Source organism: Staurois parvus, unplaced genomic scaffold (genome assembly GCF_062004578.1).
Source record: "Staurois parvus isolate SC_StPar_1 unplaced genomic scaffold, SC_StPar_1.0 ptg002276l, whole genome shotgun sequence".
Lineage (NCBI taxonomy): Eukaryota > Metazoa > Chordata > Amphibia > Anura > Ranidae > Staurois > Staurois parvus.
The window spans coordinates 1-19,954 of record NW_028320072.1 but is presented as its reverse complement, the minus strand read 5'-3'; the positions used below and the strand labels follow the sequence as shown (position 1 = coordinate 19,954).

Here is a 19,954-nt window from a genome sequence, read left to right as displayed (position 1 = left end):
ATACTTTAAGGTCACTTTAACATCCTGATTACAACATGTGATTTTCTGAACTGATGGACTAGAGACAAAGGTTCACTCCATGTTCTTGTGCAACTGTACAATATAAGGTAATGATTGTCTATGGAATCAGTAATTATTCCCAGGACTCAAGTTCAGTGTAACTGGTTTGTGATTTCAACTCCTGCCTTTCATTTAGACCGGTGTGCCTTTGAACTTACCCATGAACTTAAATAAAAAAAAAAAAAAAAAAAAAAAAAAAATTCTCTACAGTACTGTGAAGATCCGGTTTAGCTGGTAATGGTACTTCTTAAATTTTAAGATAAATGGGATGCATCTTTACAACTATAATAACTTAACATTTTTCCCTGTGTTCTGAAAGATGTCATCACACTCCCTGGCTGGAGAAAGCCTTGTATTGTTCTTTCAGCCTGTAATTAAACAGATTACAGAGAAACAAAGATACTACTTGATGTGCATAATGATTTCAACAATTTTGCTGCTGAATCACAAGGGATGAGGCGATAGGCAGGGCTTAGTTAGTCTTGCTTGCGGGTTGTCATGTGTGTTTGTTGGTTTTTTTTTTTTTTTTTCTGCAGTTTGTGATCCCTTTCCCTAGTGATTACATGAGTGCAATGCAACACTTTATGACATTGAGCCCCGATTCATTGCACACCGCATGTGAGTTGCACAGGAATAGCACTGATTTCCTGTGCAACGCACATGTAATTCTGTGCAGATTCATTTTTATATGGCTCAATTCGCATCCGCACAAAAATGGTACAGGCACTTTTGCCGCAATGGAATCCGGATTCCATGTGATTCAATTCAGGCACTGCCTTTTTTGCTACCTGCTTTTGGGGTGTCCTTTTTTTAAAACTGACACCTGCAGCAAATCACATGAGCACAGTGTGATTGCTATGGTGTGGGAAAAGCACAGAAATTGTTGCATTTCCCACACCGCATCAGTGTGAAGCCAGGCTGAATCTGTCAGGAATGTGGATCAGACACCTTCATTGTTGTACTCAGTCCTGGCCTGCAGACTGGCTGAATGCAAATAAAGCTGTTTTTACGTTGGCCTATGCCTGTAAAGGAGTCTCTCAGCACAGGGAAAGGGGTAAAAGGTTTGTATGTAGGTGTATGTAGAGCAGCTAGTGTGTTCTAGCAACATGCCTACTTGTAAGGCTACTTTCCTGGACAGTAGGAGACATCAAGTTGGGGGGGGGGGGGATGCTGAACCTGGAGGCTGCATGAGATGAAAGGGAAGGGGGGATGCTGAACCTGGAGGCTGCATGAGATGAAAGGGAAGGGGGGATGCTGAACCTGGAGGCTGCATGAGACGAAAGGGGGGGATGCTGAACCTGGAGGCTGCATGAGACGAAAGGGGGGGGATGCTGAACCTGGAGGCTGCATGAGACGAAAGGGGGGGATGCTGAACCTGGAGGCTGCATGAGACGAAAGGGGGGGATGCTGAACCTGGAGGCTGCATGAGACGAAAGGGGGGGATGCTGAACCTGGAGGCTGCATGAGACGAAAGGGGGGGGGATGCTGAACCTGGAGGCTGCATGAGACGAAAGGGGGGGGGGATGCTGAACCTGGAGGCTGCATGAGACGAAAGGGGGGGGGGATGCTGAACCTGGAGGCTGCATGAGACGAAAGGGGGGGGGGATGCTGAACCTGGAGGCTGCATGAGACGAAAGGGGGGGGGATGCTGAACCTGGAGGCTGCATGAGACGAAAGGGGGGGGGATGCTGAACCTGGAGGCTGCATGAGACGAAAGGGGGGGGGATGCTGAACCTGGAGGCTGCATGAGACGAAAGGGGGGGGGATGCTGAACCTGGAGGCTGCATGAGACGAAAGGGGGGGGATGCTGAACCTGGAGGCTGCATGAGACGAAAGGGGGGGGATGCTGAACCTGGAGGCTGCATGAGACGAAAGGGGGGGGATGCTGAACCTGGAGGCTGCATGAGACGAAAGGGGGGGGATGCTGAACCTGGAGGCTGCATGAGACGAAAGGGGGGGGGGATGCTGAACCTGGAGGCTGCATGAGACGAAAGGGGGGGGGATGCTGAACCTGGAGGCTGCATGAGACGAAAGGGGGGGGGGGATGCTGAACCTGGAGGCTGCATGAGACGAAAGGGAACAGAGAATGTTGAGCTTGGAGGCTACATGCAATAAAAGGGAAGAGGGATTTTCAACCCAGAGGCTTATGGCCTGCACAATTAGCTAGTGCCCCCAAACTACATCCTGAGCTCTCTAACAAGGACACCTAAGACTCAGCCCTACTTGCTGCAGAAGTGGAGTGGCTTTCCCTCTTTGATCTCTTTGCTCATCTTGGGAAGCCTCTTACCTCCTTTGCCAAGAGCGAAGTGATTTTATTTGCAATTTATCTAATATATTGATGCCATGCACTAAGTTCTGACTATTTTTTTTTTTTTTTTCTTCTATGTTAATCCTCCAGGGCTTTGAATACAGCCGCAGCGGGAATCCTACAAGAAACTGCCTGGAGAAAGCTGTTGCTACCTTGGATGGTGCAAAATACTGTAAGGAACATTTAAATTTACTGTTATAAGCAATTTCCTAGAGAAATAGAAATATCCCAGCTTTTATTTATTTTTTTTCTTGAAAGGTTCACTCTAACAGATTTTCTCTTGTCAGGTCTGGCCTATGCTTCTGGTTTGGCTGCAACTCTTAACGTTGTTCACCTACTCAAAGCCGGAGACCAGATAATCTGTACATCTGACGTATATGGCGGTAAATGTCAACTTTGGGTGATATCGATCCAGTAAATGAGTGACCCAGTTAGACATAAATCAAGACTCTTCTTTTAACAAAGTTTTGTGTGACTGCTGTTTTGTAGTATTGTGACCTGTGCACTTGTAATCTCGGGCAGCTCATTGTGACAGATTTACGGAGGTCTGCAGTAGATTTCTCACTGAAGATGACAAATGTTCACTCTAAACAGATACACAACTAAGTGGTCAAGGGCAGGCTCCATTCTGTCATATTTGTGGGGGGGATTTACTGAAACTGGAGCACTCAGAATTTGGTGCAGCTGTGCATGGTAGCCAATCGGCGTCTAACTTCAGCTTGTTCATTTTTAACAAGTCCTCGTGCACATTGGGTGTTTTTTTTAAAAAAAACTCCAGTAGCGTTCGCTGTATAAAGTCACGTTAAATGTTTTTGCATTATCGTTCAGCTGTGTTTAACAAATTAAAATTTTGGCAAAAAAAAAAGCCTGCTGCGTTTACCAGCATTAGAGCATTTTTACAGATAGAAACTTCTGTAGAAACCCACTAGTTCTGGGCCTTTTTTTTCCAGCCAGAAAATGCCCCTGCCAAAGAAATGCTGATTAAAGCCTATGTGTGCATGGACACATAAGATAACATGCTGGGGGTTTTACTGGCTGTAAAAAAAAAAAAAAAAAATCCATTGTGCATGAGGAATAACACCTGGAAACTGGTTTCCATGCAGAATTGCACCAGATTTTGCAATCTCCAGTTTTAGTAAATAACCCCCAGCTCAGTTCTGCTTTGGACAAGTTGAGGGGGGAATTTGACTGGGGGGGGGGGGGTGGGTAATAAATATGGGTTTAACATAACCTAAGGTGGACCTAAAAAGTCTGGGATTTAAAATTAAAAACAAAGATCCATACTCCCCTCTGTGTTGCAGCATAGGTCTGATGCTGCAGCTGTTCATGTCGATTCTCGGTCTGCTCCGAGCGGACAGCAGTGGTTGTCAGTCACCAGGTCTACACTCAGCTCCTCCAGCACTCACTGTTATGCCAGGCTGGAGAAGGGCGGGCGCAGCTGGCACCGTCTCTCAGCTGTCAATCATGAAGTTGGGTGGATCCCAACAATATTGTTGGGATCCCTCTAGAACCAGGAGTGGCTCCACCAGATTGACTGACAATGGGTAATAGTCCGCTATAGGTTGACTCTGGGTCACAGAAGAGCAAAAGTGCACTCCTGTGACCCATAAGAGAAGAATGATCAACAAAAGCTTTGGCCATACTTCTTTAACCTTTTTAGGACCCATTCACACCAGGTGCGCTATCATGCCTTGATCAATGCATGCAAAGGCGTATACTTAAAAGCAATGTGTTTCTATGGAAGCAGTTCATGCCAATGTGGTGCTGATGTGCATAGCCCTGTGCTCTACAGAAAACAGAACTGCAGTGCTGTAATTTTCTGTAAAATGCAATTTGGCAGCATGGAGGTGTTCTGTACATAAATGGTCTTCAAATCCCCCCCCCCCCCCCCCCAAACAAAAACAACATACTTGGTGAGATACTCCCAAAGTGAGATCACATCTAAAGGGATGCAGACTCCAACACTTTCCTCAGAACGCTGTAGGTGCAGCAGCTAGTTGATTATAAAATCACTCCCATTAGATTTAATTTGCACATGGACACAGACAACTAGCTTTTTCCTGTTTGTTTTTTGTTTTTTTTACCAAAAGGTTGAACTCTGCAACAGGATTTTTTTTTTTTTTTTTAATTCCCTGCAATGTACATAGATCACCCAGAGGAGTGTTTTTTTGCTCATCGAAAGTGGAGTTACTCTTTATGTAGGCCAGCATTTTGCTCTTTTGGATGTAGTTTTCCAGGTATAGATCTGTAGAAAGTCCTCTTTATGAGTGTTGGGTAGTGTGCAGTGATTACTACATTTTTATTAAAATGCCATTTTAAGGGTCATACGACTTTGATGTGATTCTGTACTAAGGATCCTTCATCTGGACTGTTGGCAGGTACAAACCGATATTTTAGAAGAATTGCAACAGAAATGGGGGTGAAAGTGGTATTTGTTGACTGCTCCAACCTCAAGTGTCTAGAGGCAGCAATTACACCAGAAACAAAAGTAAGTATGATAGATCGGGTATTGAAAAGCTAAACATACAACAGTTGTGTAGGAGCGCACACTTCATTATCTATTACATGGTAATCCTTGGGTGTTTGAGGGATTTGTTTTAAATCCGTAAAGCTCTATGAAACAAGTCGGTGCTATATAATGTAAAGAAATACGAACATCAAAGCAGAACTCCAGTTTGCAGGTTTCTATTTTAACCACTTCAGCATCAGCCTGTACTGCTCCATTACCAGGACATTTTTCAGTTTTTAACGCTGTGATCGTTTGACTGACAACTACTCAGCCATATAACGCTGTACAATAAATTGTTTATGGGATGTGTATAGGGCAGGGGCATATTTACCACAAGGCATTTGCCTAGGGTGGCGTTTTTTTGGGGGGCAGCACTGCCCTCTAGAAGAAGGGACATATGCAGCATGGGGACCAGGTGGGATCCGAGAGAGGCTGCTGGGTGCTTGATGGTGTATGCAGAGCCAAACTTTCATTCTTGGGGATGTCCAGAGCTGTGAAGGTGAGTCTGTCGCCGTGGGGGTGGATGTTAGTGGAAGGCGCTCTTAATTGGGGATGGAGCTGGGGTGTTGGTCACTTGTAGGCCCTCACTGGGGGGGGTGGGGGGTCTGGTGTTGGTTGGTGTCAGGCTCCCTCTCTCTGCCGGAGGGGGGAGTCGGAGTCCTTCCTTCCTTCCTTCCACTGGTATAGGGGAGTCAACCCCCCCATCTCTGAAACTGAGATGTTGCCTGAGCTCTGCTGAGGCAAATCATAAGTTTGCCCTTGTGACATCACTGCAATAACAAAAGTACAGACCAATCGGATGCCGTCTAGGCCAAACTGTCATCACTGCAATCAGAGGAAAGCAAGCGGAGAAGATTTGAAATCCCCGCCACTTTCTCTCCTCTGGTCAGTGTGATTTCAGGTGCAACTTGGCTGACATCTGTGTGACTTAACGCACAGATGCCTGTACAGGTCGCACCTAAAATCACAAAGAATAATGCAGAGTTTTTTTTTTTTTTTTTTTTTTTTAAATTCAAATCGGTGCAGCACCACGTCTACGTCACTCAGAACAATTCCATTGCCGACAAAGGGGTGCGACTTGGAACTGTCGAAACGCATACCAAGTCACACTGGTGTGAACCAGGGCTATTGCAGAGAATGTATTACAGTAGTTGTAAACCTCAGATCTGAAATATGAACAAAGCCGCTCTATAGTGTCTGCTTGTCTCTATCCAGAGCACTAAGTGTTATTTCCATCTGCTGATTTATTTGTGTGCTATCAGCATGAATCGCTTCCGACAAGTTTACCTGACCCCAAAAGAAAAATGGTGATGGGAGGATCCTCTAGCAGATTGACAGCCTCAGCTCTCTTCCTGCGTTCTGTATGGAGGAGGGGTCCTTTCCCTCCCCTCCAATCGGCTCTTAGATCTCCTCACTTTCCCCCCACCCCCTGCTTTTCAGGGCTGAGAGATGTGTAAATTCTGCACTTTCAATGGGTGTAGGGGATGGACGGCTGCAGATAAACAGGTATAACTTATGTAGGAGGATTTGTTTCATCTCTGGGTATCACCTGAGGCCAGTCACTTCACTGGGTATATGTAAGGGGTTACAGATACTTTAATGTAAACAACCTTTTTGAGTTTAGATCCACTTCAATTTTCAGCAAAGATAGCTAATGGGAGTTGAAAATAAGTCCGCAGGCTAAAAACAATGACCGTTCTATCACATTGACCACTTGGAGAATTGATTCATCTGTAGATATATATAAGATATAATGTGGTTTGTGCTCTAAAAGTGTGCCGCTATTTCTTTAGTTTTTAAGGCAATTTAACTTTTTCAGCTTGTTTGGATTGAAACCCCAACAAACCCAACCCTCAGCGTTATCGACATTCAAGGGTCTGCTGAGGTCGTCCATAAACATAAAGATATCATCCTGGCGGTAGACAACACTTTTATGTCGGCATATTTCCAAGTAAGTAAAACTGGTGTTTTTAAAAAGTGTACTAATTTGTGTTTTCTGTAAATGGGGTTTTTTTTTTTTTTTTTTACTTAAATCTAATTGCCTGCCCCATCCTCATGTCTTTAAAAACACTTTGCTGGCTGAGCTTTTTAGTGCACATTTTTGGCCTGAAGTTTGCTTTTACGCTTTTACTGATTACATTTAACACATGATAGATGAAGTCTCAGGTACTCTATACTAGAGCCCTCATGTCTCCTCTGCACTCCAGTGCAGGGCTCGCTCTCCTTGTTTTCCCAGCTAGAGGCACTGGGTTATGATGGCCCCGAACCTGGAAGTGCTCAGCACTGAGCACTTCCAGGTTCAGTGATTTCAGAGCAGATTGGGGAACAGGGTTTGTTTGTTTGTTCTTCCAATCACCATCCTGAAAGGATTTGTTTTGATCCCATGAGGAGTGAGCGGGTCCAGGAACCCAAAAAGGGGTCTAGCAATGAAGGGGGCCGCACACTCCAAGCCAAGTATATGATTAGGCCGCTTTAAATCTGCTTAAATCAAACAGGGAGCTTGTTTTAATCCTATAATTTATTATTAATTATTATTATAAATATATATATATATATAATTTTTTTTTTTCCAGAAAGTAGCCCAAGTCGAAGGCCTGTTTCCTGCCAACATGTCCGAGAATCCCCGCCCTCTTTGTGGAAGCAGTGGTCTGAGTTTTAACACGCTTGCTGATTTAGGCCTATAGTACTGCAATTGAATCTCCTGCTCCCTGCTGATCTAGTTCTAACTCTGCAGAGAAGTGTCAGACCTCTGCAAAGAGACCACTGCTTCCACACAAGGAAACCAGCCTCTGCAGCATGCTGGCCAGAAACAGGGTTTTCTACTACGTGTGGCTATTTTTTAAGGTTCAACACTGGAATAAGCAAATATTGTCTAAATACAGGAGGCATGTGTATTTTTGTGTGGATCTTGACTTGCTGTTTCTTTTAGACCTGTGCCATAATCCAGCAGATTTCCTCTAGATTAACCACTTGCCTACAAGGCACTTTTACCCCCTTCGTGCCCAGACCAATTTTCAGCTTTCAGTGCTGTCACACTTTGAATTGCAATTGCGCAGTCATGCAACACTGTACCCATATGAAATTGTTATTTTCACACAAATAGCTTCTTTTGATGGTATTTAATCACCACTGGGCTTTTTATTTTGTACTATAAACGAAAAAAACCCACTTTTTTTTTTAAGAAAATGCTTTTTGTTTCTATTATAAAATTTTGCAGACGGGTAATTTTTCTCCTTCACTGATGTGCATTTTGAGGCTGCACTGAGGTGGGCATTGATGAGGTATTGATGATGCTGCACTGGTGGGCACTAATAGGTAGCACTGAGGGGCACCGGTGGGCACTTTTGGGGCTGCACTTTTCCGTGCCCTATCAGTGCAGCTGTCTGACAGTTGCCAGTTGTCGGCAGCACTTTCCTCACATGTAGTTTTCTGCAGCCAGCCTGTAGTGGGCCCCTCTGACTGCACTGCTCTCTGTACTGGCTATATACGGGTGTTGGGCAAAAAAATGGAAACACTATGATTTGCATGTGTGAAGTGAAGACGTTTCACATTGAAAGCGGAAGTGATGTAACATTCTTTTTGCTTCCGCTGTGTTTGCTTCTCCCATGAAGACTGAGATTGAGCTCTGTAGTCCCTTTTGCAGCAGTTGTTTTTTCTTATTCTGGGTCCCAATCCTGCGCAATGTCCTTTGTCTTTCAGTCAGTTGACAATATCAACCGCACCTATGCTGATCGAACGACTTTTTCCTGGAAACAGTATATTCTGTCATAACCTTTGATCCTGTACCTCGTGATATGGCAAATTGGCAACTTCAGTCACAGGGGCACCAGCTAAGCGGCACCAACAATTTGCCCTCTTTGAAGCTCAGTGAGCTCTGACATGACTCTGTATTACTAGCAGCGCACACAGTGAATGACGAAAGTGAGGCTTCCCACCTGTCGTCACACAGCGGAAAGAAAAGAATATTACATCACTTCCGCTTTCAATGTGAAACATGTCATCACTTTCACACTTGCAAATTTTATTATTCAGGACTTGTATAGCTCCAACAGTTTGTGCAGCGCGTTACAAAATGAAGGTAGACGTTAGTTACAACTTGCTACAAGAGGAAACCGAGGGCCCTGCTTGTTAGAGTTTACAATCTATGTAGTGTTTCCATTTTTATGTCTAACCCCTGTACAGCAGATGTCACTGCTACTTTTACAAGGCGTTATCTGGGTTTGCAAAGACATTTTAATGCTTTTTTTTTTTAATCCTTTTTATGGCTATTGAGAAGCTTTAAGGAAAACAAACTAAAACTTTGAAAGACTTACACTAACATTTCAGTTGAGTTTTAGCTCTACAAGTAAAGCCAGGAAAATGCAGATCCTGACACTTCTGGGTGTGTCGGATTCTTCTTTCTAGCTGTCCCCTGCTAGCCTTCCATTTAACTGACAGCTGAGGCTGTGTGCAGCAGAACTGCGTCCGAACACAGCTTCAGCAAATGTTAAGAGCTGAGACTAATCGTGAGCCGCCACTTTCCTGTACAGAGACTCGGCAATCATTATTTGAATATCCTTTCACACCAAATTTGCTTCAATAATTTGAGTCACTGACCTGGAACAAACATGAAGGCAGTGCAGTGGATAAGGGGGTACTACCAGTCCTTTTGTACAGGGCTTGGGCCAGCAGGGGTGGTCCAGGCAGCTGGGGGACTCGGATGTGGGAAGGGAGGGTGATTAGCATGGCAGGGGTGGCAATTACTGTAACCAACCTGTGCGGCTCTCTGCAGCAGCTGAAAGCTGGCTTCTTTTCTCCCTCCTGCTAGCTTTCAGCTGCTGCTGCAGAGAGCCATGCAGGGAATCTGTTCCAGTAATTGCCCCCCCCACTGCATCCAGTGCACCATACCTTGCCCACACCCCCTGCAGTGCTGCCAGCTTCCCTCCTCTCATTCTCACTGGCAGCTGCAAGCACACAATAGGATCATTCAGAATGGATAGTGTAGGAAGGGTCCATTAAATTTGCTACATTTACCAGCCCCCTCCTTCCCTGAATGAACACAATGAGTGATCGGTAGCAATCACTCACTGTGTGCATAACAAGCATGGTAGACTGGTGAACATCCTCCATAGTGTAATCCACTTTATTGTTTAAGGGAAGTAAGTGAAATGCAAACTCGCATATATGCAGCTGTAATCAAATCATTACACTATGGAGGATGTTCTCTTCTCTTGTTTTATGGGGATTTGAGTTATGATTCATCCTGCTCACTGGTCCCCAAGGAGAATTTGGAAAGGTGGATACTGATTACTGGGGAGCCTTTTTCAAGTTACCAGTTCCTGAGGAGTGCTGTTTGCTGAGAGGCCCAGCGATGATGATGATCTAGCTCTGTGGCCCTGCAGGGTCGCAGGGTGGAGGTGAGAGGCCATTACAGCCATTATTGGATCACATCCAGGGTGTGTTGGTTCATATACATTCCTTTCTATTTGCATGATCAGAAGGAATGCTACACAGATCACTGGACTGTTTTGGTTTTTTATTGATTTGCAGTGCTGTTTTTCACTCACACTGAAGCATTTGATCCCGGTATAGGGACTTGCTTAACACCTGTTTATGTCCCCTGATTATGGATTAAGGGGTCACGTATTATCCCCATGTGGATTGGGGGACACCCCCCCTTATCTAAATCATCTACCATCTGTGACGTGTGTATTTTTCATTATTTAATTTTTTTATTTAATATTTGTATTTACATGAGCGCTACATAATGTATTGCTTTTCATGTCGTAGAACCTTCATATGATTGTAGGCAAAAGATTTGTCCTTTGTTTTACAGCGCCCACTGGCCCTAGGGGCAGACATCTGTATGTATTCAGCAACTAAATACATGAACGGTAGGTGTATTATTGCTTTTGGATATTGAATGTTGCTTATTGTATGCAGTTAGCTCCTTGTCCACTAGAGGCTGCTCTTGTGCTTTGCTGCAAAACCTTGAAGCCAAATGTGATAGTCCTGTCTGTCCTTTCTATAGGATGATGTAGACCAGTGGTTCTCAACCTTCCTAATGCCGTGACCCTTTAATACAGTTCCTCATGTTGTGGTGACCCCCAACCATAAAATTATTTACCCAGTAATTATAATTAATGAAGTGTTTTACCTCCAATACTGCTGCTTTCAACAGAGCAGCTGCTTTCTACACAGTAGCTGCTCTTTACACATCGGATATATGTGTTTTCCAATTGTCTTAGGCGACCCCTGTGAAAGGGTCGTTCGACCCCCAAAGGGGTCGCGACCCACAGGTTGAGAACCACTGATGTAGACCTAAAAGATTATCACTTTTTTCTTTTTTAAAAGTAAAACTCCACACAAGTGAAAAGGCCTGGGTTATATGTTCTGGCCATGGGCGCTACCCTACTTTATACTTTGAGTCAAAGGAAAGACTTAAAAAAAAAACAAACACAAAAAAACACCTTTGACTGTACTTCTTTTTTTTTTTTTTTTTTCTTTGGGTCCCATAATGAATTATTTCCTGTCCCATAGGCAAAACAAGAAGTGCAGAAATTCTTCCCTGAGGGAAGCCCAGGATGCCACCAGAACTTATCCCCACTGATTAATTTGACCATTTCCCCTCTATCACTATTCTAAGAACAACCCAAAATTTGGACTTTTATTACATTCACTTTTAGTGACAATGGTAAATGGGACAAATAAGAGGGGGGATCTCTATAAAGGGGGTACAAACCGCAATAAAAACACAGGGGTTTGATTCTGTCTAAAACTAAAAAATGTCTTTAGTTTTTATATTTAGTTTTCTTTTCTCCAAAGAACCACCCCTCTGGTCCCCACTTTTTTTTTTTTTTTTTTTTTTTATAATTTTCCAATCTTCCAACACCTCCAGCCACTATAACAGACTAGGGCTTAAAAAAAAAAGTGACTAACAGTTATACTGGCTGGAGAGGGTGTTGGAATTTGAGGATCATTTGTGGGGACTGTAGAGGAGGATTCTGTTCACATTTGCATTTTTTGTTAAACTCTTTAAGGATTACATTTTTAGACTTTTATTGGCTCCTTTTTGTTGAAAAAAGCCAGGTTATGGATCTCAGTGGCTGAAGCCTGTATTTAAACGCATAGAAGGTGCATAGTTCAGACAGTATGTGTTGGTGTGTCTTCTTTTTTTTTTTTTTTTTTTTCAGAAACCGAGCCTAAGGGCAGGCAGCCTCCTTAGCTAACCTATAGTGCTCTGGAAATACTTTGTCATGTAAATGAAATATGGTACCCTCCTGTTGTATGGGTGACTGTAGATAACAATTGTTAGTCACTTCTGCCCCCATCCTGACAAGGGGGGGGGGGTGTGTGTGTCTGACAATTTTTAAATATTGAAAATTGTGTGTTTGTTTTTATTTGCTCTAGGTCACAGTGATGTTGTCATGGGGCTGGTTTCTGTAAACTGTGACAAACTCTACGAGAGACTCAAATTTCTGCAGAATGGTAAGTTGCTATATGGCGTCTGGGCCGAAGGGTGGGGTAGCTGAGTGCGGATTTGGAGATCTATGGATTAGGTCAATGCCATCCAAAGCTAAGCCAATTTCTCATATGTATAGAAATTGCTCTTGCACCTGGAAGGTCATTTAGAGCCCAGGGCAAATGACAAATTGCATGTCCCCCCCCAACCAAGATGTATGGACATTGTCACCTGTCAATGTGCCCCACAGAAGTGCACTTTGTTAAAAGCAGATGGCCTGAGATTAGCAGGCTGCCCATTGGACGGAGCTGCAGTGCAGTGAAAAACTGGTTTCATTGTGAAATCTGTCTTCAAAAAGGCATGCAGAAGGTGGCATATGGCCTGCTAATCACAGACCAACTGCTGACAAAGCAATCCACCATAGATTGCAATTTAGCAGCATTGCCTATGTGAAAGGGGCCGATGCTGATGTCAGACTGGACACTCTTGCAATCCTACTGGTGACAGTTTGATGAAATTGCTAAGGGCAAGTGTTGGAATACAGTGTTCTTGTATTTTTGTGCAACTACACCAACCATATTCGATGGAGATACTCTTCAACCAGTAGATGGCAGTGTTTATAGCTGCCTTTATGATTTTAACTGTCTTTTTTTCTAATAAAGTTCCTGTTAGCAGAGGGGCAGCAGATAAACACATGTGGACTGTGCACTGTCTGTTCTTTAGGGCTGTATACAGAGTCTCTAACCGCAAGATTGCTAAGAGGCAGCCTGTCTTTTCCTATGGAATCATTGCTTTTGTAACAGGTGGCACAATGTTGCTCCCATTGCTAGCAATTCAAAATTCAGCAGTGCTTAGACCAGTGACAGAGTGGCATATTACACCTGTCTACAGAGGGAGCCATTTCATAGGGACAGCCAGGTGGCCTCTTTAGCGATCGTGCAGCTGGTGATTTCTCTGGTGGCAGAATGGCCCATCTGACATCAGCCCAAACTGTAATAAATCCAGGGATTTTTTTCAGCAGGAATGTGGGGGGAATGCAGTTCCAGCACTGAATGTATGTAATGACAAGGGGTTCTCAGGCTCTAGGGTGCTTGATGGGATCTGAGGGGCATCTAATGTTGCTGGTTAGGTCTGTCTGCTGGTGGGGGGATCTATTTTTTGCTGGGGGGGGTGAGTCTTATGTTGCTAGGGGTCAATCATTGCTGGGAGATATCTACTATTCAAGGGGGAGCCGCCTGATGCTGGCTGTGGGGAGCCGCCTGATGCTGGCTGTGGGGAGCCGCCTGATGCTGGCTGTGGGGAGCCGCCTGATGCTGGCTGTGGGGAGCCGCCTGATGCTGGCTGTGGGGAGCCGCCTGATGCTGGCTGTGGGGAGCCGCCTGATGCTGGCTGTGGGGAGCCGCCTGATGCTGGCTGTGGGGAGCCGCCTGATGCTGGCTGTGGGGAGCCGCCTGATGCTGGCTGTGGGGAGCCGCCTGATGCTGGCTGTGGGGAGCCGCCTGATGCTGGCTGTGGGGAGCCGCCTGATGCTGGCTGTGGGGAGCCGCCTGATGCTGGCTGTGGGGAGCCGCCTGATGCATGAGTGTCCATTATTGCTGGAGAAAATCTGTTGATGGGAAAGGGGGTCTATTGCTGTGGGGGTCTATTGTTGCTAGCTCCAGGGGGTACATTTTACTGTCTGCCTTTATCATTTGATAATGCCATCAAAAAATTCTTGTCACCACAAAATATTTTGTTTGTGTTCTATAAAAGGGGTGATACTCGGAGGGGAGTAGAGGGTGGAACCAGGGAAAAGTGCTTGGGGTGGAAACAGTGACTCAGAATGGGAGGGGTTCCTGTACCTATTCTCTGAGGGGGGGAAAGCCCTGAATAAATCTCAGACCTTTATTCCTGGGCAGCCAACTGCAACAGTGTGCAGATGCAAGGGGGGCACAAATATGCTGGAGACTTCGCCAAACAAGAGGCAGCCTGATTTGCGTTCTAGCTGTGTTACTAATTCGTTTGATAAATGTCCCCCATTTATGCAGACATAATTGCCACAATTAGATTTCTAAACTATTTTGCTGCACAGGAAGCAGAGTTGGAAGCGAAAGTCTACAGAGCGTCTAGGATTCTACTGTACGAATAGATAACTAGGATAATGAGATTAATATAAAGTCAGTTCCTTCAGTGTTTAATGGGTTGGAGAGCAGGAGATATCCTATTGAGGATATTTTCTTCCTTGTGTCCAGGCTACACATAAACTCCCACTGTACATCAGACATATATTTCTATGATGATGAACATCTGTTTGTTTCAGCACTTGGCGCCGTTCCGTCCCCGTTTGATTGCTACCTCTGTAACCGCGGCCTGAAGACTTTACCTCTGCGAATGAGGCAGCACTACCACAATGCTCTGGCTGTAGCCATGTATCTCGAGAAGGACCCTCGTGTTGACAAAGTCATCTTCCCAGGTAGAACATCCAAACTGTTTAAAGGGTCATTTCAGGTTCTGCAGGAGAGGCGAATTTACAGGTTCTAATTTATAAAACATGCATTCTCTGCATTAATGTGAAAAACCTTAAATGCTCAGCTGGGCCAGCACCCGGCAATAGTGTCTGAGGTGTAGGAACAAAGATCCACCTGGAGGGCTTTGAGTTTTATTTGTTTAGATAGCAACTTTGACTTTCTTGATCCTTTTTTACTGGCATCAGGTATGCAAGCCAGTTATTGCAGCTAGCATTAGCAAATACAGTAGAGGTCAGCAAGTCTCCACATATTTCTTAGGTGAATTATCAACCAATCCAAGAACTGCGTCACACTGACTTGGGGGAAATCTTTTTCTAGATCAATGTAGTCTTCTTCTTTTCTTTTTTTTCTTTCCTTTTTCTCTTTCCCCTTTTTTTTCTTCTCCCCTTTTTTTCCCCCCTCTCCTCCCCCCCCTCTTTCCCCCCCTTCTCTCCTCTCCCCCCCCCTCTTTCCCCCCCCCTCTTTCCCCCCCCCTCTTTCCCCCCTTCTCTCTCCTCCCCCCTTCTCTCTCCTCCCCCCTTCTCTCTCCTCCCCCCTTCTCTCTCCTCCCCCCTTCTCTCTCCTCCCCCCCCCCCCTCTTTCCCCCCTTCTCTCTCCTCCCCCCCCCCCTCTTTCCCCCCTTCTCTCTCTCCTTCCCCCCCCCCCCTCTTTCCCCCCTTCTCTCTCTCCTTCCCCCCCCCCCCTCTTTCCCCCCTTCTCTCTCTCCTTCCCCCCCCCCTCTTTCCCCCCTTCTCTCTCTCCTTCCCCCCCCCCTCTTTCCCCCCTTCTCTCTCTCCTTCCCCCCCCCCTCTTTCCCCCCTTCTCTCTCTCCTTCCCCCCCCCCTCTTTCCCCCCTTCTCTCTCTCCTTCCCCCCCCCCTCTTTCCCCCCTTCTCTCTCTTCTTCCTCCCCCCCCCTCTTTCCCCCCTTCTCTCTCTTCTTCCTCCCCCCCCCTCTTTCCCCCCTTCTCTCTCTTCTCCCCCCCCCTCTTTCCCCCCTTCTCTCTCTTCTCCCCCCCCCTCTTTCCCCCCTTCTCTCTCTTCTCCCCCCCCCTCTTTCCCCCCTTCTCTCTCTTCTCCCCCCCCCTCTTTCCCCCCTTCTCTCTCTTCTCCCCCCCCCTCTTTCCCCCCTTCTCTCTCTTCTCCCCCCCCCTCTTTCCCCCCTTCTCTCTCTTCTCCCCCCCCCTCTTTCCCCCCTTCTCTCTCTCCCCCCCCCCCCTTCTCTCCTCCCTCCCTTCCCCCCCCCTTCTCTCCTCCCTCCCTTCCCCCCCCCTTCTCTCCTCCCTCCCTTCCCCCCCCCTTCTCTCCTCCCTCCCTTCCCCCCCCCTTCTCTCCTCCCTCCCTTCCCCCCCCCTTCTCTCCTCCCTCCCTTCCCCCCCCCTTCTCTCCCCCCCCCCCCTCTTTCCCCTTTTAAAATTTATCTTTTATTCTGTTTACTTATTACTTTTAAGGGCTGCCATCCCATCCACAATACGAGCTCACCAAGCGGCAGTGCACCGGTGTCCCTGGTATGGTTACATTCTACGTCAAAGGCAACTTGGAACATGCCAAGATATTTCTGAAGAGTGTGAAGGTGAATATTGTTCTTCAGCAGCTAATATACAGGCTGGATGTTCTGGAATATATTATTGACTTGCATTATAAAGCTACATATTCCAGCAGCTTGTCTGGCCCTGGTATACAGCATGTCGAGGACCCACAGACCTATCCTCACTAGTTACAAGGGTGTAGGTATGAGCTTAAAGGTTGCTAGCTGTCAGAGCCACATAAATAACACACAAATGAAAGCAACTTTTTTTTTTTTTAGTTCTATATTGCACCCTTCAGCAGGCCATGTGACTCTGGTACCTAGCACATGGAGCCCTATGCCCTTTAGAATAGCCATATAATTGATCTGAGATGTGTGGTGATAATATATTGTAAGAGGGCGGGTTCAATTTGATATAGAGCAGTAAACATGTACAAAACAGTTACACCCAGCAAAAGTCCAAGGAGGTTTATTCTGCTCTTTTTAAGCAAGGCAGCAAACACCATTTCAATGCAGGACTTTAGAACTTACAACATACAGATCAACACAACTCCAACACAGCCCCAGAGTTGCCATTCACTCTATTAAAGCGGTATTAAACCCAAAAGCAAACCTTTTTGTTATATTGCAACTTACCAATTCCTAGATATGATTGCTGCATTCTTTTTTTCTGTTTCTCCTATTTTTTTCATCTGGTGATCTGGCCAGTAAGTCAGTTTATCTCATCTTTGCAATGGATACATTCTGCAGGAGGAGAACTTTTTCTTTTGAAAAACCATTTACCACTGATAGGGGTGCTTCCAATGATCAGCTTTTTGTTTATGTAAAACCTCCAAAAGGGAAAAGTGGTTTGCTGTAACTGCTTATAAAGTATTAGTGTAATTTCACAGGTTGTGTGGATTGGATGCAGTTCAAACTACATCCAATCTGCATATATGAACCAACATTGCTTCCTTTTTGGTGCCTGTTTACATATGTCAGGTGCACTGGCAGTGCAGATTTAGTGTGTTTTTTTAGAGTCCTGAGCAGTACCTTCAGGTTCAGGTGCAGATTACAGGCTATTGACTTCTATGGGAACCATTCCTAAATGGCATATGTGTGAACAGGATACAATCCTGAGTTAATCCTGTCCTGAAGCTGATGTAAACCTGACATGATCCTCTGAATAACTACTGTATCAATTGGCTGTGACACCTGAGCTTCAATTCGCATCATACATGTGTGAATCAGCTCTTAGCTAGGGTTTGGCTCCAATTTGTTAGATGGACTAGCAGATTTAGATACACTAACACGCCCCTCCCCCCAGATTAATAATGCTGTTCTCCAAAGATGCCCCCCCCCGTGCTCCTTCATCCAGAGTGGCGGTGCTCTAATACAGGAGGTGTTACTGGTTGGATCTCCAGGTGAAAACTGAGGGGTAAAAAAAGCCTAAAATAGAAAATGAATGCAGCCACCAAATCTGGTAACGTGCAATAGATTACATTTTAGACTTTGGGCTTATTGCCACTTTAAGGCCGCTAGGAATCTGCTGATCTGTGTCACGCCTGTACACAGGCTCTTTAGTTGTGCAGAACTGATTAGGTGGGACTGTGACCTCTGTAAACTACTGCAAAGCTTGCTAGTAGTCTATAACTAGAAACAAAGATTAAAATGTTTATACCTAAAGTACAAATTTCCCTAACCAAAAATTTGTCTTTAGCACTGTAGTCGCAGCACGTTATTTGTACATACTGCATGCCTAGATGGTAATGTGGTGATCATTCTGCTAACAAAACCTGTCTTGATAGGTTTTTGCTTTGGCTGAAAGTCTTGGTGGATATGAAAGTTTGGCTGAGCATCCGTAAGTATAACAGAGTTGTAAGGTGTGTTTTTTTTTTTGTTTTTTTTGTTTTTTTACATTTTAGTTTAACCACTAGCCTACAGGGTACTTATACCCCCTTCCTGTCCAGGCCAATTTCCAGCTTTCAGCGCTGTCACACTTTGAATGACAAATGCGTGGTCACGCAACACTGTACCAATATGAAATTTTTATAATTTTTTTGAAACCGCTTTCTTTTGGTGGTATTTAAGAAAAAATAAAAATCCCAGAGGTGATTGAACAAACCAAAAACCACTGAAAATTTAGAAAAGTTTTTTCTTCGTTTTTTGTTATACAATTTTCTAAATATGTGATTTTTCTCCTTCACTGATGTGCACTAACGAGATTGCGGTGATGGGCACTGATAGGCTGCACTGATGAGGCACTGGTAGGTTGCACTGATGGGCATTGACAGGCATCACTGATGCATGGCACTGACTCAGTGCTCAGATGGGCACTGATATGTGGCATTGATGTGCACTAGTATGCACTGATATGTGGCACTTATGGGCACTGGCACGTGGCACTGCTGGGGCTACACTGATCATCAGGGCACACTGATCATCAGTGCCCTGATGATCAGTGTACATGTTCCCTCCACAGAAAGCCGATTACTGGCTCTCCTCTCCTCTCAAGCTGTCAGCGTGACACCTCGAAAGGAGAGAAATGCCGATAACCGGCATTTCCGTGTTTATATGTGATCAGCTGTGATTTGGACACAGCTGATCACATGACTGAGCCGACATCTTCAGCTTTCTGTGATCCGCTGTGTCTGAGGGGCACCGTGCACCGGCAATCGCCACGCTGCGCGCTCCCTGAGCCGCGCATGCACGGTGAGAATGGTGGGACGTCATATGACGTCCTATCAGAACGAGAGAACCACCTTGCGCCCGTCATTGTACTATATGGCGGGCGGAAGGTGGTTAAAGCCACTTGGCAGATGTTGGTTTTTATCATAATGTATTAAATCCTTATCTCTAGATGTAAGCCCTGGATCATAACTGTTATGTGGGGAGAGAACATATTTATAAAGCTGCATCATGCTTGCCCCAATGTCTATTAAGCGCCATAAGAATTCTCTTCTCAAACACCTCTTGATTGCTGCAAAGGCCTGCATACCCTCCATGTGGAAAGACTGATCCACCTAGAGAAGAACAATGGCTTGCTGGAGTAGCCAATATTCAGTTATTGTAGCATCTTACTGTGGGAATAATGACCAGACTGAAAAATATTTTGAAATCTGGGCACCTTGTTTCCCCCCCCCTTCCATTCTTCCCAAGAGCCTTCTTCCCCCTACTTAATGGGCTTTGCCTCAGCCCACCCCCAATCCCCTTTCTGGTTACACAGCAGTTAAGCTGGTCAAAGATCATCAGGGACCTGCCGAGATTTGACCCATCTACGGGTAGGCTGGCTGTTCCCAGGTCGATCCATCAATCAACTAGGGTACAACCAGCTTGTCAGATTTAATTTTTTTTTTTGTGCAATTACTGCCGGAGGCTATATCCACTAGCAGTAATCATTGTGTTCTGCCAGTTGTGAAGGCTTCCCACTGGCACAACACAATAAGGCTGTAAGTGGGATTCCCCCATCAACCCTGAGTGTGTATGGGTTATCGAGCAAGGTTTTTTTTTTTTTTTTTTTTTTTCTTTTCTTGCCACACATGGTGGAAAGGGGGAAAAAATTGCAACATCCAGGCTTTGAATTTTATCCCAATCCTTCATTCCTTTCCACTCACTGCTTTAATGTTTTTTTCTAGAAAAAGAAAA

The 19,954-nt window shown here is 45.2% G+C and overlaps 1 protein-coding gene across 1 annotated transcript in view; it reads left to right on the top strand.

Moving 5' to 3' along the window:
* The window catches only part of CTH (cystathionine gamma-lyase), a 28,206-nt gene extending 10,025 nt beyond the window's left edge, over window positions 1–18,181 (top strand). The window contains exons 2-10 of the mRNA XM_089665623.1: window positions 2,459–2,540; window positions 2,656–2,751; window positions 4,747–4,856; window positions 6,697–6,828; window positions 10,693–10,750; window positions 12,267–12,344; window positions 14,618–14,770; window positions 16,254–16,375; window positions 18,118–18,181. Coding sequence (XP_089521749.1) covers window positions 2,459–2,540; window positions 2,656–2,751; window positions 4,747–4,856; window positions 6,697–6,828; window positions 10,693–10,750; window positions 12,267–12,344; window positions 14,618–14,770; window positions 16,254–16,375; window positions 18,118–18,174 — 888 coding nt within the window. The 3' untranslated portion in view covers window positions 18,175–18,181. The remainder of the gene's footprint in view (window positions 1–2,458; window positions 2,541–2,655; window positions 2,752–4,746; window positions 4,857–6,696; window positions 6,829–10,692; window positions 10,751–12,266; window positions 12,345–14,617; window positions 14,771–16,253; window positions 16,376–18,117) is intronic.
* The last annotated feature ends 1,773 nt before the right edge of the window (window positions 18,182–19,954 follow it).